Source organism: Hydra vulgaris, chromosome 08 (genome assembly GCF_038396675.1).
Source record: "Hydra vulgaris chromosome 08, alternate assembly HydraT2T_AEP".
Classification (NCBI taxonomy): domain Eukaryota; kingdom Metazoa; phylum Cnidaria; class Hydrozoa; order Anthoathecata; family Hydridae; genus Hydra; species Hydra vulgaris.
The window spans coordinates 24280001-24303762 of record NC_088927.1 but is presented as its reverse complement, the minus strand read 5'-3'; the positions used below and the strand labels follow the sequence as shown (position 1 = coordinate 24303762).

Here is a 23762-nt window from a genome sequence, read left to right as displayed (position 1 = left end):
GTGGATCCATTTTCTAATCACAAATTTGTAAGTAACTTTTGACTTATTAAAAACAGCAACAACAAAAAAAAAACCCAAGAAAAAAAAAAGGAAAGAATTTTGGTAGATGAAGCACAACTTTTTATTTATTTTGTACCATAAATAAATCAAGAACAACAAAATGATAACAACAACTAGAATATGCAACTTTAGCACATGCTTAATTTGAAATGGTTTCTTTTTAAGATTCTCAGAAGAGATTAGATGTAGAAGATAATCTGAAAAAATGTGAAAGCAAGTTATTTTAATTAATATTAAATCAAAAAATTTTTTTAAAAATTATGTTAAAATTTGTGTAAACACAACTTAACTATTTATTTTTCTTTTAAAAAGTATTTAATTATTTTTCACAATTATTTTTCATTACTTTTTTTCTCCATTATTTCCCTGTTACTCTTTACCAAGCTATTAGTTTATTTATTTGAAAAAGTTTTTATAGACATGTTGTTTAGTAAGATTTTTATACCAACAAAGCTCAGCATCTAACGATCAGACATAGGGAGTTATCTCCCATTACCAAAAGAAACATTTTTAGGGGTCAACCCTATAACACTCATTTTGAGGGGAAAAAATTAAATAATGAATGATTTTTTTTCATGAATGATAAACAATCTTTTGTTCATGAGCGATGAATGATTTTTATTCATTTTCAATTTCTTATAAATTAAAAATGTTAAAACTGTTCATAACATCAAATTTGTTCATACCATTTAAACAATTAACAACAACCAATCGACTTCTTCTTAGATCCAATTTCAACTTTGGCCATACTAATAAACCTCTTGCAATAATATATTGTTGAAGTTGATATGAAAATTTATTTGTCACAGACTTCATTCGTGTTATTGTCAAACAATAGGGGTCAAAGTCCATGTGAAAATAAAATGTGTAGGACAGGTTAGGATCTAAAAAAAAAAAAGAAAAAAAGAAACAAGTAGAAGAATAATCTCCTTAATTCAAAATGTAAAAAAAAAAATTATTATTTTACCAATTTTGATTGATTCTGTTGTTGGAAAAGCCCCTTCTTGGTATAAAGCAACTATTTTTCCTAAGCGTTTACATCTGCACAAAACATGTTCTTCTTGTATATATGCAAAGTAATAACATAGAGTAGGATCAAACATGCTCCGAGCAACATTCCACACTTGGCACTAGGTACAAGAAAGAAAAAAGATTTTGAATACAAGTACATAAACTTTGCTGAAAAAATATTTATATACACTTTATGAAATGCAAAAACATGTGTACATATGTACATATTAAGATAACTCATATTTCATCAACTTTTAAAATAAAACTTTTATCTGAATAAACTGACTATATATGTGAAAATAAGGTTAAACTCAAAATATTTGTAAATATATTGGGTTTGAAAATACTTTACTATTGCAAATCTTACAAAACTAACTCAGATTGTAACCTAAAAAAATAAACACCACACAGCAGAAATTTTCTTATCACAGTCAGGTTTCCTTTTAATATTGGTTAGTCTTTATAGACCTTTCAAACTTAGGACCCTAAAATAATAAAAAGTTAATGTATAAGATGCTAATCACTAATAAATAACCTCTAAGTTACTCTAAAGTAAACAAACTACAAACAACTAAAAACTAAAGATAATCTATATTTTTCTGTATTTTTATTTTAAGTTATAATTGGCAGTTACAGTAGTGAGGTTGTTAATTTTCTTAAAAAAAGAGAGAAAAAGTGCTCTCCTAACCTTAATAAAGAACAAATATTTTAAATTTTCAAATTTTAAAAACTTTTAAGATCCTAACTTCTCAAAACTAAATTTCAATTGTTAATATTCAAATAAGTGGTAGACTTAATTTGAAACATTTTTCAGTTTATTGTCTAAGCTTTAACAACATTTTATTAAAGTAGACAAATAAGTTCTTTCAGCTAACAAAAACCAGATTGGCTACATAAACTATAGCACATCAACAGTTAAAATTTAATGTAGTAAAGTATATATTCTTTTAATATTAATAATGTAAGTTTTTTATTTCATTAAAAATGAAATAAAATTTGATTTCACAAAAAACAATTTTTTTTTAAAAACTGAAGTATTTTTGCTCCATTAAATGGTTTTTTAGGTATTTTTTCCCTCCTCCGCCTTGGAATTAAAAGTTTTATCTTTGTCTCCCAACATTTCCCAAGGTGTTTAATGATGGTGTTCATTTAAAATTTGATTTCTATTTAAAATTTTAATTTAAAAAATATTAGTTTGAGAGTGACTTTCCTAAAAAAACTTATTTCTATTAAATTAGATTTCTTAGTTCCTAATTTTTTTAAATAATTTTTGATCTGCTCTTTGAGATTAAAATTTAGCCCCCCTATAAAAAATTATTTAACTGAGGTGGAAGTTCAATTTCAAAAAACAATAAAAATATATGTGTTATGTGCAAGGTTGTATTAAGGGTCTTGGCGGCCGGGTACAAAAATTATTTGGGGACCCCATTCCTAAAAAAATATAGTTAAAAAAAAATCCAGCAAAGCATGAAATTACTTTTTTATTTACAGACAAATCTTCTTGCTTTTATATCGGTAAAGTCAATAACGACACTTTGAAAATGTATATTTTGTTACAGAGTTCTTTCAATTGTCATAAACCAAAGTGCATTTAAACATTGAAGAACAGAGATCATTCTTAACTTTTATCATTTTTGAAAATGTTATTCAATATGCAATCTCAACATTGGGAAAAACTGATTCTAACTTATTCTTACGAATTGTTTGTAAACATCCTAGTGCTAATATATTCTTATAAATTGCCATAAACTTGAAAAATTGGACAACTTTGTTATAGAATTGTTATCTAAGTCTGAAGGATAAATAGCACTCAAAGATTTAAAAGCAGCAACAATTACAAGTACGGTCTTGGTCAAAAAACTAGTCAGAAAACCAAATTTTCTCTCTTCTGACCCGCAAGCAGAAAGCATTTTCTTTCAATCACATTTTCAACTTGTCCATGTAAGGGAAAAAGTGTCTTACTCTAAATGTGCCACTGCAACTTAGAATCCTTAGAATCATTCATTTTCTCTATTTTCAACAACTCCTACTTAGGATATCTTCTTTCTTGTATTTTCTTGCTTGTACTGCTTAGGAATAATGCTTGAAAACCTTCCAGCACATTCATGAATGTCAGAAAAATCTTCATGAACTGATAACATATTTCACAACAGATTAAAGCACATTAAGGGCTATTCAATCGCATATCAAAAATCTTTATCTTATAGTTTGATGCTACATTTCGTCATCAAAGTTTTATCCAACATTTTCATTTTCTTTAAAAGTGTAAGTTGTTTTTTTCCTGATGTTTTTCATCTTTATCCAGAACAATTGATTCTAGGGTCTCAAGGATTTGAATGTAACTTGCATGTAAAATTTTAGTAGAGAGGAACCAATTAAATTTTAGTAGAAAGGTGATAACCACCTTATCTAATTCAGGCTTTTGATGGTAACTTTTTTTGTCTTTTCCTGCACCATTTACAAGACCAGAACAAATTATCTGCCATCGTAAATTGAAGAAGCATAGAAATTATACAAGCATTGAAAAAACCCAATGAAATTGGATACAGTCTCTTAAATGTCAACAGCATTTACGCCAACTAAATTTAAAGATTGTGCTGCACAAGGAATAAAGTCAATGTTTGGTTCTTATTTTTCAGTTTTGCTCGCAGGCTTTCTAGACATTTTGATGAATTTTTATGACTGACCACAAGGATCATTAATGTTTAAGGAAAGCTTGTGTAATCTTTTCTTGAGTGCATCTGCCATAACCTTTCCATTATGTCCACAAGAAGACTCAAACCCAAATAAATTTCTTCCTACAGTTTTCTCACTTTCTTTCTAACTACAGTTTTCTCACTCACGTATTGAATGGTTATTGTAAGTTGGTCACAGTGTGCAGTGTCAGATCATGGTTCAACACACAGTGAAAAGTATTTAGCACTAGAAATCTTGTTACCAATGGATTGCAGAACTTTTTTTATAATTAAGAAGACAACTTCCCCATAAATTGTTGATGATATTTATGAAACAATTCCTTTGCCCAGATTTCCTAGATTTTCTAAATGCAAGCAAATAATGGGTCAAATTTTGAAAGGAACTCCAAGACCTTAGAAAGTTTCCATTACTGAAGTCACCTATTTCTTCTCTAAGAGCTAGATCTTGACTGTACAAAAAAATTAAGCTTTCAACAACTTTTTCAATTAGCAACACTTTTCATCCTCTAACTTCTGTTTCAAATGACCATCAATTTTTTCTTTTAGCTTTTTTTAAAATAGTACTGGAGTGCATATGTGTGTTATTAGCTTTGCTTTGTATAGAACACTGTCCATGTAACCAGTCATGGAACCCATTTTTGAAGTTGTCACCTAACATGCGCACTTTCTTATCCTGTGCAGTCATATTATCTTATGTATTAAAAAGCAGACAATTTATACATCTTTATGTCTTAACAGTAGTGATGTAGAAGCTCCAACAACCCCACAACTTAAGTTGTGTATATATTTAATAAATTAAGAGCACCTGTTGCGACCCCATTTTTTGCAGCTGCACCCATGCGCCCGGGTTAATCCAGCATTGGCTATGTGATATATATACATATATATATACATATATATATATATATATATATATATATATATATATATATATATATATATATATATATATATATATATATATATATATATATGTCACATAAAACACACACACACATATATAAATATAAATACTACTTCTAGTGGTAGTGTAAAAATAAAAGTCCTAAGTCCTGATCTGAAAAATATGTAAATAATTACATACAGTCATGGCTAAAAGTTTGAAATCACCTCATTATTTGTATAAGAATTCCATTTTATATTGTAATAAAAAAAAAAATCATTTTTAATGACACTAAAACCCGTACCAAATGTTTTATACTGTTTATTAACAACTACAACAATTACAACAATTACATGATTAAGTACTTAGTATACTGTCCCTTAGCCTTTAGAACAGCTGCTATTCGATTAGGCATGGAACAGGCTAAAGATTTGCAGTATTCAGGTGTTATACTGATAGCCCATACATGCTTAATGGTGTCTATTAACGTTTTCTCTGATGTTGGATGTTCTTGACTAACTTTCTGCTTCATCATTGTCCACATGTTTTCAATCTGGTTTAAGTCTGGACTTGACCCAGGCCACAGACTAAGCAACTGGGCCCCCTCTTCCTACAACCAGCATCTGACAGCTGCTGTCTGGTGGCAGAGTGCACCATCATGCTGAAAATGGGTGCAGGAGTGTATTGCCATATATGAGAGAAGCTTTTTTCTCAAAATATCCAGGTAAACTTGCCCATTAATGGTCATATTCTTTGGCATAAAACAAATACCACCTGTGTCACAAATACCATAGGCAATGGTATGGGGCACAAAAGCTGCCCCATACCATTGTCTATGGGGACTGTTTGATCATTGGGGTCACATATTTTGCATTGTACCTGTGGTTGATGGTTCTCCAAACTGCCTTGTTGTAACACGTGTACTGGGTGAAAGTTGATTTATCAGAAAACATGAACTTCATCCATTGATCTTCCATCCAGGCACTGTACAGCTTACAAAATTTCAATCAAACTTTGACATTTTTCTTTGATGACTTTGCTTTTTTGCCTGGCTTACGTGAGCTTAAATTCAACTAGAAGATACTTTCTGACAGTCAGGGTGCTCACTCCATATCCGGGCAGCAATATTGACCAAAGACATGTTTGGATGAGCAACCACAGTTCTTCAGATAAGCCTATCAGTTGCTGCTGACTTCACTCGAGGTCATTTCCATCAGACATAACTCGGTCCAAATGAACTTCTAACTGATACAGAAAACAGCCAATAAGCCAAATATTCAATATCAGCCTACTAATCACGAAGTTATTTACTGTCATTTACGGCTTGTGATTGGCGTGAATAAGTCATGCATTACTGCCTAGAAATAGCATATGCGATGTCTATTGACCTCTTAATTTTTTTGAATAGAAAGATACAGACACTTTAGTTGAAAATAATTGATAAGTAATGGCTAGCTATCCCTAGTGTTCAATAAATTAACAGCTTGATGTACTTTTAATTATGTTAGGTCAGTAATATCAAAATCATTAAAAATTATGAGTGATTCCAAACTTTTGGCCACAATTGTCACAAATAAAATTGTGCTACTTACCTAAACATTGCTTGTATTTACCTGAACATACTTACCTGAACATAGCTTGTATTACTCAGTTGTAAGTATTTCAAAGGAAGTAAGATCTCATAAAAATTTTCAACGTCATCATCAGTGTTAAGTTTCTCAAATGTAACAGGGTTAAAAAGAGCCAATTCATAGACATTAGAAACAGGTTGCCAATCTTCGCCAAAGGTTTTATTGGAAAACAGATTCTACATTTCAATAGAAACAAAAAATAATTTCAATCCATGATTATTAAGTGAACTTTATAGTCGATTAAACATTTTTGTCAAATAAATATAACCTTATAAATTGTGTAAATATGCAATGCTAATGTTGTTTGAATTAGAATAATTAGGATCATAAAAACCTTTTTAAGTAATAACAATAAATGTTCTGAATTATATACACATTTTTTATTATTGTTTTAATAAGTTTTCAAAACTTTTTAATTGAAAGCATATTAATAAAAACATTGAACCTAATAGTTTTTTTATCTTTGTCAAAAATTTAAAAAAAAAAAAAAATTATGTATATATTTGCTTACATATCATAAATTAAATTAAGTGTTATATGCTTATTAACATATAAAAAAATCTAGCTAGTACACAAGAACTCTTAAAGTGAAAAATTCAATATAGAGGGAAAATAAGGAGGTGAATATATGTAGATCCATATGTGAATACATAAGATTTAACTAAATTATAATACAACCATTAAAATGCTGCATGCCTAAACATACTCATAAAAGGACATACTTTAATAACGTTGAAAATTTTTTAAACAAACACACAAACTTCCTCAGCGTCTTTTATTTAAACTCTTAGTTGTTGGAGTTATTTTTCCATTTGAACTGTTTGAAGTCATAACACTGCTAAAGTTAACTTTAACTTAATTTTAATTTGCTTTTTTAAAAGATCCAATCTTTTGAAACCTTTAGTTTGTTAAAATTTTTTTCATCTTTTGAAATCTTTAAAGCCTAAATTCAAATTGCTATGTTGATGAATGTTACATATCTATTTGTATCTTTATTCATTCTTTTAACTAAAAGATCAAATACTGTTTTTTAAATGATTCACAAATTTACACAATAATACTATCTATAAAATTTGTATAATAATACAATTATATCTATACAAATTAATATCTGATTTTAGTGTTTGTTTTTAGTTCGTCCACTTCATCTTCATTTTTATACTGATTTGCATAACTAGTATTAGCAGAAGTAACTAATACCATAATACCTGTATAGGTATTATGGTATTAATTACTTCTGTATAGAATTGAATTAATACCATAGATCTGTCATTCTGTATAGAAGTATAGAATTAATACCATAGATTTATCATTATCTACATTAAATTAAGTGATTGATATGTAATTATTGAAAAAACTTAACAATTTGGTAATAAAACTTACATAGTCATATTGAGCTTGGACAACAAGCATACCAGTACAATTGAATGGATACTTATTTTGACATTGCCATTTTCTGTATTTATTTTTCAAATTATTATTCAAGGTAAGAACACTGGTTGATGCTCGAAACAGAAAACGCTCCAAAACAAAAAGTCCACTTATAAAACTTCCATGAAAACTTTCTTGTTGGTTGTCATAATTACTTCCAGCTACATTTAAAAAACCTTTAATAATACTCGGAGTTTCTGAAAGTACAACTTTTAAATTACCAGAAGAGTTTACTAAAATATTTGAAATATCTATTAACTGTTTTGCCTAAACATAAAACATAAAATAAATATAAACATAAAATACTAACAACTATTGAATTATATTAAAACAATTGTTGGTATGATGCGCAAAATTGTATGCAATATAAAAATCACAGTTGTATTTAATATTTACTTTTATTAATAAATTGTAAAAATAAATAAAAATACCATTTTAATTGCATCTATCTCTTGACGCACAGTTAAGATATTAACTGATATATAATTCAATGTTGAAGTAATATTCTTCAAAGTGTCTGGGTTCATATTTCCTTTTGTTGCATAAACAAACTTATATATAACATCCATTGCCTTTGTTACTAACAGAGCAATAAATCCTTAAAATAAAAAATTATTTTAGTAAATTTATTTATAACTTTAACTTATTTTAACTTACTTTCATATTTAAATTAAAGAAATTAAATTATAAATAAAATTAAATTATTTTGTTTCTCTTTTTTTATACGGTTTCTCTTTCGGGAAATTTGTTATAAAGCAAAAACAAAAAAAACTATATTATAAGTTTTTGATAATGAGAAAAAAATCACTTCTCATATTTTATTCTTAATTCTTATTAAACGTATTGATTTTTTTGCCTTTAGTTAAATAGTGATTGAAATTTCTGTTATAAGTGTGCTTACTACAGGGTGGGGATTTTAGACAACTGTTATTGAGTCTTTATTCCAATAAAACTGCTTTTTGCTATCTAATAACTGTGTTTATCTGCTATCAGAAACAAAAGTCATTTTTAATTAAGACATACAAAATAGTGTAAAAATCAGAGTTGGAAATCCTAAGAAAAGAAATCACTGATCTTTTAATAGGAAATTCATAACAACTCAATTTGTTAAGCATTTAAAATATCACAGATGTGGTTGCAAGTTGGTATATTGTCATAAATTGTTTTTTGGGAATTGGAGATAAAAATCCACTAAAAAGATCAGGGAGAAAAAGAGTGCTTAGTAAAAATTCATAAAAGCCATTCATGAACAAATTATATGCACTTCGGCTGGATCAAAAAGATCAACTGCAAAAGAATTTGGAACCAATCCTAAAACCATAAGAAATTTGATTAAAACAAATCTAGGAATGAAATCTTATAAAAAACATGCTGATCTGACAAACAGAAATAAGTTTAAGAGATAAATTGAACAGATGTTAAGAGATTCAAAATGATAAAGAAATGACATAGTGGTCGATCAATACTTTTCTCTAATGAAAAATTGTCCTTTCTTGAGGGCCCTATTAACAGAAAAAATGAATGAGTTTGCAAAGTAAGTTTGCAAGACATCCCATGTAATGTAAGACCTATTCTTTGATACCAAAATGTATCAGGGGTTATGGTTTTTGTTGCATTCTTGTTGCAACTTTGAACCGATTGATTTTCTTTGCATGGGGTTACATGTTGAAAAACCTAAAAATGTGAAATTCACTACTTTAAATGATTTCAAAGTTGTGATAACTTTTTCAGGTGAGTATCAAAGAAAAAGGAGTAAAGAAAAAGGAGTAAAGAAAAAGGAAATTAGAAAAAGGAATCAATCCCCGGATTTAAATCCGATAGAGAATTTATGGGAAATTGCAAAAAAAAAGATTAAGAGGGTGCAGATTTTTCAACCAAAATCAATTATTTGAGGCCATTGAAAGAGAGTGGATGCAGATTTCAAAATAAACTATTGAGAACTTGATAAAATCAATGCCAAAACGTTGTTAAGATGTAATTAAAAACAAGGATTACTCTACAAAGTATTAATTTTTTTTTTTTTTTTATATAATGATTCATTTAATTTTATCTATAATAAAAATTTGCTTTAGTTTTTTCCAGTTAATAACTCATTTAGAAAAAAAATTTTATTTTTTATTTTTTTATTTAACACATAAAAATTTAATAATTTTCAGGTAACCTATGTTTTGTTATAATAAAAATTAAATTTATTTAGGATATTATAAAAAAATAATGAGTTTCTTCATGAAAGTATGATTTTATAACCTGAGTTGCTTTAGTTTTTTCCAATACTGTATATATTAGGCTTTACTGTATATATTAAGGAGACGAATAAAGTAAGATTTGAAATCAACTTGATTTTGTGTTAAATACTGTAACTTTCAGAATTTTTTTTTTTTCATAAATCAAGAGTGCTTTAGTTTTGCGAACACAAAAATTAAAGAACATTCAGAAGTCCTCACTCTAGGTCAGTCTATGTAAGTCCTCACTCTATATAAGTCTATGCTAGTCCGCACCCAATGTAGTCTATGAAAGTCACCACCCTATGTAAGTCAATGTAAACAGTCACCCTATGTAAGTCTAAGTCCTCACCATGTGTAAGTCTATTTAAGTCCTCACCCTATGCAATTTCATCTAAGTCTATGTAGGTCCTATGTACATCTAAGTCTATGTAGGTCCTATGTAAATCTAAATCTTTGTAAGTGCCCACCCTGTTTATGTTAATTAATTGAATTATTTTTAATATTATTTGAATTTTTATTATTTTTATTACTATTTTATTATTTATTGAACTTTATGATTGTTTTATGATTGTTTTATGATTGTTTTATGATTGTTTTATGATTGTTTTATGATTGTTTTATGATTGTTTTATGATTGTTTTATGATTGTTTTAACTATTATTTGATTTATTTTTATTACTGTTTTATTATTTATAGAACTTTATTATTATTTTTAATATGAATTGACATTAATGGAATTATTTAATTAATATTTGATTTTCATTTTTTAACTTTAAGTAAATATAAATTTCTTCATGTTTCAGTTACTTAAATTGCTATATAAGCTGTCTCATTAGACCCATCATGCACCAAGCATGCTAGTTAATTTTTTATGATATTTACAGTAAATTGCGGTAGTGGTGTAGTGGTAGAGTGCTCTTTTCATAAGCGAGAAGTTCCCTGTATGAGCTCCACCATGCTCTTGGTAGTACTGCGCTCAACTTGTTTTTCCGCGCAGCAGCCTTGTTCAGCAAGGTTTGCATTTCGGAGTTACAGAGTTGAGAGAGGGTTATAACCACAATTAAATAGCCTCCTTGTCTGTAGTGGCCTTCTCAGACTTGGGGAGGTGAATTAACATTAAAAAAAAACAAAAAAAACAATGAGCTGTAGTAACTATGATGATTGATAATTGTCTAGTAGTTGCTTAAATTTGTTAATAGATATTGCTTCAACAGCATTATCTGGCAAAGCATTCCAGTCTACACAATTACTGTAAATCTGATGAAATAAATGCTTTATAATGAAACGAACATAATTACTACAACAAAGCCTAATTCGATATACAACTTTGAGTGCTATGCTGCAAGACTGTGATGCTAGTCAATTGAGTTTAAACTGTTGAGAAGCTTATACTGTTGTACAAGATTGAGTCTTTTCCATCTGTCTTCAAGAGTTGTTAAATTCATTATTTTGCATTGAATTTTGTAGTCTTTGTCTTTTAAAGTCTGAGAAATTTTCATGGCATTGTGTTGTACCTTTTTAATTTTTTTATGCCACCAACAAGGTAAGTGTTCTAAGATTGTATGGCAAACTCCAGAGGAGGTCTAATATATAGAGGACGTCAGAGAAGGAGTTTTTTTTTTAATACACTTATTATATACTGATATATATATAGTCAACTCTCATAGGTTTGCTTCAAGACCATTTTGCATCAAGTCTTGCAGCCTTTATTTTTTAAAACTCAAGAAACTTGTGTGGTGTTGTATTGTATCATTTTAATTTTCTTTATATCACCAACAAAGTTAGGGTTCCAAGCCTGTATAGCAAACTCCATATGTAGTCTGATATATGTTGAAAAAGGCTTTTCTGAATGATGGTGTTTTGTGATTTCTGAGCACATCATTTACTTTTTTTGCTACTTTGTTGCAATATTGCGTGTATTTGAGTACATCAGAAGGTTAAATTTCAAGATCTCTTTCAGAACTAGTGACTTCTAGTCTACTTTGTTGACCATGCCATTCTCTTTAATTTTGAAAATGAAGTCATCATATCTTATTGATCCAAAGTTGACATGCATGACTTGACATTTTTTTTACAATTTTTCTCTAGTTTTTTACTGTTATCTCTATTAGTTAAATTGCATTTGTTATTTCTGTTATCTCTATAAGTTATATTGCATCTGTTATCTCTATTAGTTAGATTGCATCTATTTAACCATCTTGCCTAGATCAGATTGTAAACTTGAGTCTTCATTGTTTCCAACAACTTTTATAAGCTTTGTGTTATTTGCATAGATTTTCAAATAGCTGATTTGACATGAACTGGTAGACTATAATGAATACAAAAAGCTTCAGTCCCAAAACATAAAGCTGAAAGATGGAAGACCAAACTTATCATTACTCATTTAGTTTAGTTTTCATCAAGGTTTCAAAATTTAAGAGTTGACAGAAGGTTATAACCACAATAAAGTAATCTCCTCATCTGCAGTGGCTCCTTGGCCCTGGGAAGGTGAATAACATTAAAAAAAAGTGTTTATTTCATCATACTTACAGCATTTGTAAACCAATATTTTGCTCCTTTAATATTTTTTCAACGATTTTAATTACTTCTGGATTAGATCTATTTAGAAACTGTACCATAAAGAAGTCAGATCTACTTAGAGACTGTACCATAAAGAAGTCATTCTTAAACTTTGTCAATTTTATCAGTTCTGATATAATTAGAAAAAATGTGTTGTTTAAACTTTCTTGAAAGTTGGAAATGTTTCTAAAAAGTTTAATAGCTTTTATTTGTTTTGTTGAACTGTTTTTTGTTGAACTTTCCTTTGAAAAAGTTAACTATGAAATATATGATTACAATTCTAATTTTGTAAGTTCTCATATAAGATGTCTAATAAATTTAACTATTTTGTTTTTTTGAATTAATTAGAACTACTGAGATTTAAACAACAACAAAAAAAAACTTTAACATACAAGTTAAACTATATTTACTTTAGCTCTGATGTTCATTTGTTTAACTTCTTAATGAAACATTCAAGAAACGTTCAAAAAATGTTCAAAAAAACATTCAAGAATCATTCAAGAACCTCATTTTTAAACTGTTTACTGGCCTTTCGATTGCTATCATCAACAGGCTTTTAAGTATGCTTTGAGGTAACTGAAGACTTTACGAATTTTAAATTTAAAAATAGCCTTTCTACACAAGCAATGCTTATCAGATAAATTGTTAATAAATTCTATAGAAACATGTAGTTAGTATATAAAACCTGATATAGACTAGTTTTTTTAAACCAGCCCATATGGTATAAGCACACTATGACTGTCGTTTCTTCTTCAACTCTTGTCACTATTGTCCAGTGGAATAATTGAGTATTTCAGTATCAAAATGTGCTTTCCATTTCTTTTGCATTAAAATCTTTAAATTCTATTTTCATTTTCTCTGGACATCTCTGTTTTGCATAGTTTGATTATTTTCATGAAGTTTCCAATGTCAAAACTAATCAATGTTGACAACTGCACTTTTCCATTATTGATCAAATCAGCCATCTTTGCAAGAAAATTGCGTGATTCAAAAACTGATAAACACTTTTGTAATTGTTTAAAGGATTTTGTCACATACCCATTTCAAATTTTTCAAAAGATACTTTTTTCCTGTGCAAACTACATGATCTAAGTAGAGATACGTCACTGGCATTAGATTTCATATTTTCATAATTTTTAAATATAAAGTATTTTCTTACTGATCTTTTTATATTTGCATTTAAATTTCACTCTGTTTTTTCTATGTATACAGGAAAGTTTTTCAAAAAAAATATTTTTCAGGATGATTGCAGAGACTGTACGAGAGTACTAATAGCAAAAAAAGCATCTAACAACATTAGAATTGAAAGTATTATTTTTTTATCTGAGGCTTGGATATGGAGGCTTCTGCTTTTTTTTACTTGTTATAGCAAGAACAAAGTATTGTATTGTACTTAGGCATATAGATACAATGTGGTTAACATTGCCATAAATAGTTTTGTTTTCTTGCAGCAAATTTATCAATATTGTTCAAAATTAAAAAAACTTACAAAGATTCAGAAGAAACACATCAGCTTTCTTACACATTCAAAGTTGTTGAAAATATCAACCAGTGACTACAACAACCAACCTAAATTAGTTGTGGAAAAAAATGTTCTAAATAAGCTTTTAAAACCCCTGTCTCACCTGAGTTACCATTGGTAGTATGCATGCATAATAAGCCTTGCACGATGAAACATCTATTGATTTAAAAATTTTCAATAACTTTGAAGAAGTTTTTGGCAAACAAGCTAACCCAAAAAAGTTTACCCAATAGTAGCAGTCCAACAAAATGTTTTTTAAAACTAAACTACAATTTCAAATGAAGCATAAATAGTTCATTTTTCAACAGGCGTTTTTTTTTTAAAAATTCTGATTCACTCCCAGCAACCACTATTAAGTTGGGAGTTACTAGAAAAAAAAGAAGAGCAATAGAGCAAGGAAACGGTTGACAGAAGACTTAAAAAGTTGAAGATTGCATGAGTCAGAGAGAGAGTTCCAAAGAGTTTACATGCAGGGAAAAAAACTAGATGAATAAAATTTTTTAGAGCATGCAGGGACAGATAAAGTAAAAGAATGATAAGTCAAGTAAGATTGAGTTTTAGTTAAACGAACTAGAGATGCTCCCTTAAGCAGCAACCATGATAGTATATTATCAGGGTTGACCCCAATAATCTTAAGTATAAATTGGGAAGATCATTAATGTACAGTAGCGTGCAAAAGTTTAGAAACACCTACTTTTAAATGGGATTGCACATCTTTTCCACCAAATGAGAGTAACGAACTCTATTAAGTCATTAAAGTTATGAGTATGAGCCTAATTCTTCATGTTTCTTGTACTTTTCAGTGGACTTTGAATATAAATCAAGTTTTGGGTTTTTGGGAATGAGTCATTTTTAGCAACATCAGGTTCAGTCTGTAATTTTAAAAGAAAATATTTTCACAGTTAGGAAAACTATGCTAAAAAGTTTATAGTTTCTATTAACAATTTAACATTTCTTCTATCATTTTTTAAAATTAGTATTTAATAATTATTAATTTGCAATAATTTTCATAATTATGATTAAACTTTAATAAGTTGGAAAAAGGTTGTCACTAATGGTTCTCTATAACATTAAATAAAGATTGACTAATAACTTTAAACATGTTATTAATTTTAAATAAGAAACTTCAATTTTATAAGCATTTGTACTAATATACTTAATACCGTGTTTAACGGGATACTACAAGGTTAGCTAACACCACAATATAGATAGGTTTCAAAAATAGTTAAATTTGAAACTTAATATATATGTATCAAGCTTTCCCAGGAAATGTTTTTGTCTTGTATGTCCACGCATGAGTATTTTATTTTAGACAACTTGGTCATGGCAGTTTGCAAGTTTTTTTATATTAGGCGTTGCGCAAAAAACTAAGTTTCAAAAACAAAGAAAGCAAAACTAACAAAATAGGATATTAATATAAATTTAAAAAAATAAAAATAAAAAATAATTTAAATAATTTGTATACTTTTTTTATTTTTTTAAGAGTGGTTGTTATTTTCAGCAACAAAATTTGATAAGACAAAGCAAAAATAAAACAACAGTTTTAAATCGACATTAAAAAGAATGATTTTCCTATCTTTTAATTGTTTTTTATTTAAAGAGGAAAGCAAAAATATAAATTACTATCTGTTTGTAAAATATATTTGAATAACTTTTATGTAACAAGTATATATTGTCTTTATATGAAAACATCTATGTAATGCATGCATATAATTTATGTATAACTTTTTTTATTATATAAATATATTTATTTGTAATCATTGAATATTCAAAAACTTTCCTTACAAAAGTGTTCCATATAAAAATGTTTTTATCGACAGTCAATTAAAAAGTTGTTTCAACTATTTAAAAAGTTACAAAAGGAAACCAAAGAAACCATTAAAAATAGTTTTTTCATAAAAGTTTAACAATATAAAGCATATTTTCTGTTTACATTGAAAAATGAATATAAATATAAGCAAAGACAATATTTGTTAATAACATTTTAAACTATTTAAAAGCGTATTTAAAAGCGATGTACGCAATTAAAATAGATCAAAGTATCAAATTTATTAATTCAAAGTTTAACTACAAATGATTGTCTTTTGTTCTTGTTTTCTCTCTACTATATTGCAAAAAAATAAGAGGCGAAATAAATATGAAAAAGCATAAGAAGATTGTTCAGGATGAAACAAGTTGAATAACTTAATTTAAAAACTTACAAAATATAAAAATCTTTTCCTGCTAAAAATATAACACACAAAAAAAGAAATCATTGTAAAGATTTATTTTTAAAAAATGTCAAATTTTTGTACTTAACATGGAACCTTGATTTACTCATATAAATTGAGTTAGAGAACCGTGGGTGCAAGACATGGTTTGCCTTAAACTATTTTTTAAATGAGGGTTGAATTTTTTTTTTTGCTTTTCTATCTGCCAGCCGACAACACCTAAATTTCTAAAATAGCAAAAATGCTGTATATGATTTTTTCCTGTTTAAAACCATTATATATATATATATATATATATATATATATATATATATATATATATATATATATATATATATATATATACACACACACACATATATATATATATACATATGTATACATTTACATATATATATATATACATATACACATATGTATACATTTACATATATTTATACATATACATATATATATACATATACATATACATACATATATATACATATATATATGTATACATATACATATATATATACATATACATATATATATATATATATATATATATATATATATATATATATATATATATATATATATATATATATATATATATATATATATATATATATATATATATATAGTATATATATATATATATATGAGGAGCCCAAAAAGTCCAAGTAAACTGATTTTGAAAAAACATCAAAAAAATAAACTACTCTTAGTTACTAATCAAATTTGTCAATTTTTAATTTGGTCAAATTTTAATTTTTAAGACCAAAAATTTTTTATTTGGTGTAATATTTAAATAGATGAAAGATTTCAGTATATAGAATGTGGAAATAGAATTAACTTAAAATTTTTACAACTTAGTGCATTTTGCAGAATGGCTCCTCACATATATAATTATTGACACTAAAATCAAAATATATATAGATAAAAAAACTAATTTATAAATATTATTAATTATTCTATAATAATAATATTATTATTGATAAGATATTTTAAACTTCTATTTATTGGAATTTACTCAAATTTTGATAAAACTAATTTTAATAAAATTAGTAAAAAATATTTTATAGAAAAATATTTTAATAATTAAATTTATATTCACAACTAATAAATTAAAAAACAAAAAGATCCACTTTGTAAGCTGCTTAAATCCAGGGAGGTTACCTTTTTTAGGCAGGTTTTTTAATTGACATTAAAAAAGCTGCCTAAAAAAGCCCAATAAAACCCGCATAATCTGGGTTTTATTGGGTTTTTTTAAAGATAATTTATAATTTTATGAAGTATTATAACCAACATTAACATTATAACAATTGTATTATTAACTAAATTAATTATTAACTACTTTTATTATTTAAATTATTATTAACTATTATAACCAACAATAACAGCTCTCAGATCTGAATCTTATTCAAATCTTTTTATAGATTGAGATTTTTTTATCTTTTATGTTATTTACCTCCCAAGGTGAATTTAAATAAGTAGTAGTGCCTTGATAAGGCCACTACAATAGAGGAGGCTACCTTATTGTGGTTACAACCCTCTTTCAACTCTTTAACTCCTTAACACAAACCTTCATAAACAAGGTTGCTGCGTGGAGAAACAAGCTTGTTCATTTGAATTTCAAGTTCAAATTTGAAGTTTAATTAAAACTTCAGTTACTTCCTCCCATTCTCCAGCCTCCCGTTCTCCAGCCTTCTTTTTCCCATTTCTCATTGACATTTTTAATTATATAAAATAATACTTTTAAATCTAAAATAAATCAATACATATAGATTAACGTGAATTTTTTTTTTCTATTACAGTTTTAAATTATATTTAAAAATCTTTTTCAAAATGGTTTGAAAAATTTTTGTTATAAGATATTAAATAACATTATATAAAATATATTTTAAATAAAGTTTAAGTAGAAAATTAAGCTAATTTTCAATATCCTTTGAAAAAAATTTTTTTTTTACAGATACGAAATAAAACCCAAACTTACCCAATAAAACCCAAAAAAAACCACAGGGCCGGGTTTTTAAAAAAAAACCCAGGTTTTTTCCAACCCTGCATAAATCTAATATTGTCTGCAAACCTTTTTGTGCTAACTGTAATGCCAATTATAATAAAGAAACCTCCAGATATTTGACAACATAGATAAATGAGCACCTTAAACAGTGGCAAACAGTTTTTGTTAATTGTAAAAATCTAACTACAGTTGTTTCAAGATTTTGGATTTAAAAGCAAATTAAATATAAAAATGCCTCATATTAAATGGAAATCCTTCTTTTAATTAACAAACATCTCATACAATAAACTTATTAACCTAGTTTATTATTATTTTTTTAGCTACTTACTGTGTCATAATTTGTACTGCAATTTTTATTGGTTTGTATCAAGTTTTGTTAATATTTCTCATTAATGTATTCAGTTGTTTTGGTCTTTAAAGAAAAACAAATATCTTATTAAAGATATTTGTTTTTGTTTAAAGACCAAAACAAATATCTTTAGTAAAAATAAATATAATATCTATCATCATCAAAATATAAACATCATCACCATGATCATCATCATCATCATCATCATCATCATCATCATCATCATCATCATCATCATCATCATCATCATCATCATCATCATCATCATCATCATCATCATCATCATCATCATCATCATCATCATCATCATCATCATCATCATCATCATCATCATCATCATCATCATCATCATCATCATCATCATCATCATCATCATCATCATCATCATAAACTGACCTTGTCTTCTTAACTTTGTAAGATACAGTACAAGATTTGTTTGAATTCTTTGTGGATCACTACCTAGTAGGTTGCTTAAATTAGCAAGAGGTATAATATCAAGTAAATATTCGGCACATTGCAATTGGTCAGTTTGTAAATAGTAAGCAAAATCAAAAGCCTAAAATTAAAACTAGAAATTATTGAAAAAAAAAACAAACAAAAAAATTAAGTTTTATTAAGAATTTTTTCAAACTTTAATCTAAAACTGACAGAAACATCTAAAACTTCAAACCAAATAAGAACTATTTTTCCATAATTATTTATGTATTTATTTATAAAAGTTCATTTTCATAATTATTCATATATTTACAATTATTCATTTTCATGATGATTTATATTTTCATTTATAATATATTTTAATAATTATTTATGTTAAAAACTGACAGAAATCATATCTAAAACTTCGAACCAAGTTAGAATATTATTTCATAACTGTTTATACATTTATTACAGAAGAAATGATATCTAATAACTTTATGTGAGGCTTTGTACAATCTTCTTTTACTATCAACTGTAATATAAAAATAGTTAACTAATCTAGACTTAACATTAAATCTAAACAATGGTTTTTTCAGCTGTGCTGCAAACTAGATAATATACTTAGTTACATACACACTGCTTCTAATCATCCGCTATATTAAAAAGTATTCCCAGGACTATCAAACTAAAACTATTAGCAACATCTTCAAGTGAAGGTATTTTTTTAAAAAAGTCTTCATCCTTATCAAGATCAATAATCTTTATACAATAAACTATAAAATTTTTAATTAAAACAAAAATTGCAAACTCTTGATGCTGGATTGCATTGTCTGCAACATTTAATATTTTTTCAATTGACACTAGGTTATTCTTGTACTTAATTGCACTAATGGTTTTAATTTTTTAATATATGGCTGATGATTAGGAAAATTGAAGATTAAGAATAAGAAGAAAAAACAGGATCATTTTGTTTTGGTTGTAGTTGATATAGCTCACAGTACAGTTGAAAGTATGAGTAAAAACTTTTTTGGATTAACTTAAACGTAAAATTAAAAAAAAAAAAAATACTTTAACAAAAACATAAGATTTTAATTTACATTTATAATTTAATAATTAAGTATGTTTAGTATTAAAAAACCAAAGAATTTCCTTGTAATTTAATTAGTTTTTTCTATTAATATCTTATTCAAAACATATTTTGAATAAGATATTAATTTTATTAAAACTCTACTGAAATAATATGTTAAAATCTTTCCACAACAGGCATTTAAAAATCCCAGGATCTTGGGAATAAGTAAATGTTATGCCGAAATCCCGGGATTAAAAATATAGCATGGGATTACTAACCCTATTTTTGCGTAAATGTTTTTTTTTTAATAATTTTTTTTTTTGGACATAAAACGAACTTTAAACTATTAGTTTGACAACTTTTTATATTATTTTAGTATTTATAGATAAATTTTTCAAAACATAAGATTTTAATTTACAGTAAATATAAATTTTTCAAAAAAACTTGTATTAGTCGTTGTAAAAAATTTAGCGACAATAATAATATTGTAAGCAAAATATTTTGAAAATTTGAAATGCTTTTAAATTAATTTTTAAGTTATGAAAATATTAAATATAAACCTTTTTTGCAATTTTCACTCTGTTTTCAGCAATCAAAGGAATTACTACGATATCTGTAGTGATTGTTGTAATAAAACCTTGATTATCTATAATTTCACAAAAGATTTTCAACTTATTCCCTGGTCCATTCCCTTTCTCCATAAAAAACTGAACATTTTCAACCCAATTTTGAGCAGACCACATCGATTTGTAAACTTTATCACTTTCTTTATCTGTATTATACTTAGCATAAAACCCAAACCTAAATAAATAAACATTTGATTGATGCCAGCCATATACACGAAACCTAAATTTATCTTCATATGCAAGTCCAGAATGAGGTGAAGCAATAATATTAACATTTTTAATAGGCATGACTATTTCAACCTCTTCATAAGCATAAATTATTTGATTTTCATAGAGAAATGAGAATTTACAAACAACAATACGACCATAGTCAAAGTAGTAAGAAGGAAAATGCTTGATGACTGAGGGAACTCGACCATCAACAAAATTAACAACTTCAAGCAAAGTAGGTGTTTCCAAATTAAGTTCTTGATTTGTATCATCTGCAAATAAAAAAAGAACAAAATATATGATGTAAAAATAAATAAAAAATTAATGAAAAAACAATTGTACATTTCTATGTGGCCTAATAAGATAACTATTTAAATTTGAGTGTGCTTAAAGGTGTCGCACTAAAGTAGTTTTCGAAGCTAAGGTGTACTTGTTATTTTTAAGCTGATTATCTCTCTCTCTCTCTCTCTCTCTCTCTCTCTCTCTCTCTCTCTCTCTCTCTCTCTCTCTCTCTCTCTCTCTCTCTCTCTATATATATATATATATATATATATATATATATATATATATATATATATATATATACATATATATATCAAGGACAACGCCAGACCTGCTTTAGTATGAGCACCCAAAAAAAGCGCCCAAAAATTATTTTAATTTTAATATTCTTTTGCTTTTTTATTAAAAATATTTTTTTGATATTAAATGCAGTAGTATGTAAATAACTTTCAGTTTATTTTAGCTACTACATTTTTTCTTCAGGGCGATAAAATGAATTAAAAAGGAATTTATTTTTTCACATAATTATGTGATATAGCTAGTGATCGAACGGAACTAATATTTCACTGGAACCGAATTAAAAATCGATTTTTATTATTCATAACCGGAACTGGAACAGAAAATCAATAATATATATTATTTTTTAAAGTTAGTTTTAATTTAAACAACATATTAAATTAATAAAAATAATTAATAACAGAACCAAACAACTGGAAGATTTTCTCGGCAAAAAAAGAAGTCTTTCCAAATTTTCTGGACGGATTCTGTTTCTTTCGTTTTAGAGAATATCTCCAGCTGTAGAAAACAGTCTTTCAACATCTTTAGATGTTGGAGGTGGTGTGAGGTACTTTTTTGCAACCTTAGTCAATGCTAACTTGATTTTGGAATTTGCATTTTTTCATAGCTTTTCCAAAACTGAAGGCATTGTGAAGACATTGGACTATCCAAAAAATCATTCAACGCTCCTTATATCATTTTGTAAGATGAACATGCATTTGGTCCTATTTGAGTTTGTGATTGTGCAATTATTTTTGACATTATATAAACAAATGATGCGTTTTTTTCATTGTTGCCTAATAAAATTTGGGTTACTCGAGCCAAATCATCTCGAGTTTCAAAATTGTCCATTTAGAACATGACAACGCGTTGAGCATTTTGAGAAGCACTTTGAGATCTGAAAAAATACCATTAATATCTTGGATCAAGTAGAGTATCAACTGAATAATATTCTGTTTTTTGCTGAGAAACGTTTTTCCATTGCATTTTTAATAAAAATTACTTTACATAAAAATTTTCAACTCCTGAACACTGATATCGCTAGAGGTTGTTTCCAAAGCTTTAATTATTGTTGTCACAATTGGAATACAGGAACTGATGCAAGAGTCAACACCTGACAACATTTTTGTTGCCTCCTCAAAAACACTTAAAATGTTCACCACTTTTTCACAAAGCTTCAGGTATGATGTTCACTCAAGCATGGCTGGCTTCAGGTGTAAAGTTCACTCAAGCATATAATAGGTAGAGTTCCATCTTGTGGCAACATTGCTTTTTAAGCCAAGTCTGACTTTTGTATTCATTTGGATTTCTTGCTGACTGTAAAGTTCAGTGTAGAAAGCGGTAGAATGGGATGTGTAAGAACAGAGTTTTCAACTCTTTGCAATCAGTCCGTCTATGATTGGATGTGAAAATAGTTATTTTTTGATGAAAAGTTGAAGGGAGTGGTTAAGGCATTGAGCTGACACATAATTACAGCTTGGTTCATTCAGCTTGGTGCCTTTACATTTGCTGCATTGTCTCTTAAGCAAACTTATTTTTTGCGGTATGCCTTTCATCAAATTGAGAACAAGAGATGCAGAATTTGGCACGGTTCCAATCTTTGGAAATAAAGTGAACCATCATCCCCAGGTAGCCATAATGAAATTGATGACAATGCATCAAGACAGACTGACACACTTTCAGCTTCTGATTGAACCAATTTTTCCTTGAGAGCAAATTTTATTTTTTCATAAGTTGGTTCCAGTAAACTTCTGTAGTATTTTTTGCTAGCCATTTTGTAATTAGGAGCAACAAGAGTATGGTGCCTCAAAAACCCAGCATTGTTGACAATAGACCACGGAATCATTTCGAATATTGACTTGTGAAATATTAGGCCTTTTTCAGAATCAGAGTCAACTTTTGAAAAAGCTTGAACCCAGTTGGGAATTGTAGATTTGAACATGTCAATTCTTTGTTTTTTTGATCGTATATTGAAGATATGAACTGTTTTTTTACTTGTTTAATTTCAATTCAGCTTCTTTGTTGGCTTTTGGATTTCCTGAACTTTCTGGCATAAATTTGATGTCAGGATGATGATTCTTTAGGTGTGATGTTAGTCCATATAACCCTTGTTTTTTGGGGTCATCTGATCCTCTTGAAACCTTGTCGTTGCATATTTTGCACTGAACTGTTCTTGGATTGTTTGCTTCAATTATGAAGTATTTCCATGATAAACTTGTTTTTCTTTTTGAATTCATTTTGTTAGAATGAAATAAAAGACAGTTTTTCAATGTTGCTGGTTTGTGTCAAATACGAATTTT

General features: G+C 27.4%; 1 protein-coding gene across 3 annotated transcripts in view; it reads right to left on the bottom strand.

Annotated features, from left to right (window-relative positions):
• The window catches only part of LOC101236729 (uncharacterized), a 66549-nt gene that overhangs the window by 7095 nt on the left and 35692 nt on the right, over positions 1-23762 (bottom strand). For all 3 annotated transcript variants that reach the window (XR_010639998.1, XM_065803281.1, XM_065803282.1), the window contains 7 exons: positions 20629-21176; positions 18979-19138; positions 8144-8310; positions 7665-7979; positions 6278-6457; positions 1028-1190; positions 747-944 (listed from right to left, as the gene is read on the bottom strand). Coding sequence is in view for 2 of the 3 variants with exons in the window: in XM_065803281.1 (XP_065659353.1) it covers positions 747-944; positions 1028-1190; positions 6278-6457; positions 7665-7979; positions 8144-8310; positions 18979-19138; positions 20629-21176 (1731 nt within the window). In the remaining variant the exon portion in view is untranslated. The remainder of the gene's footprint in view (positions 1-746; positions 945-1027; positions 1191-6277; positions 6458-7664; positions 7980-8143; positions 8311-18978; positions 19139-20628; positions 21177-23762) is intronic.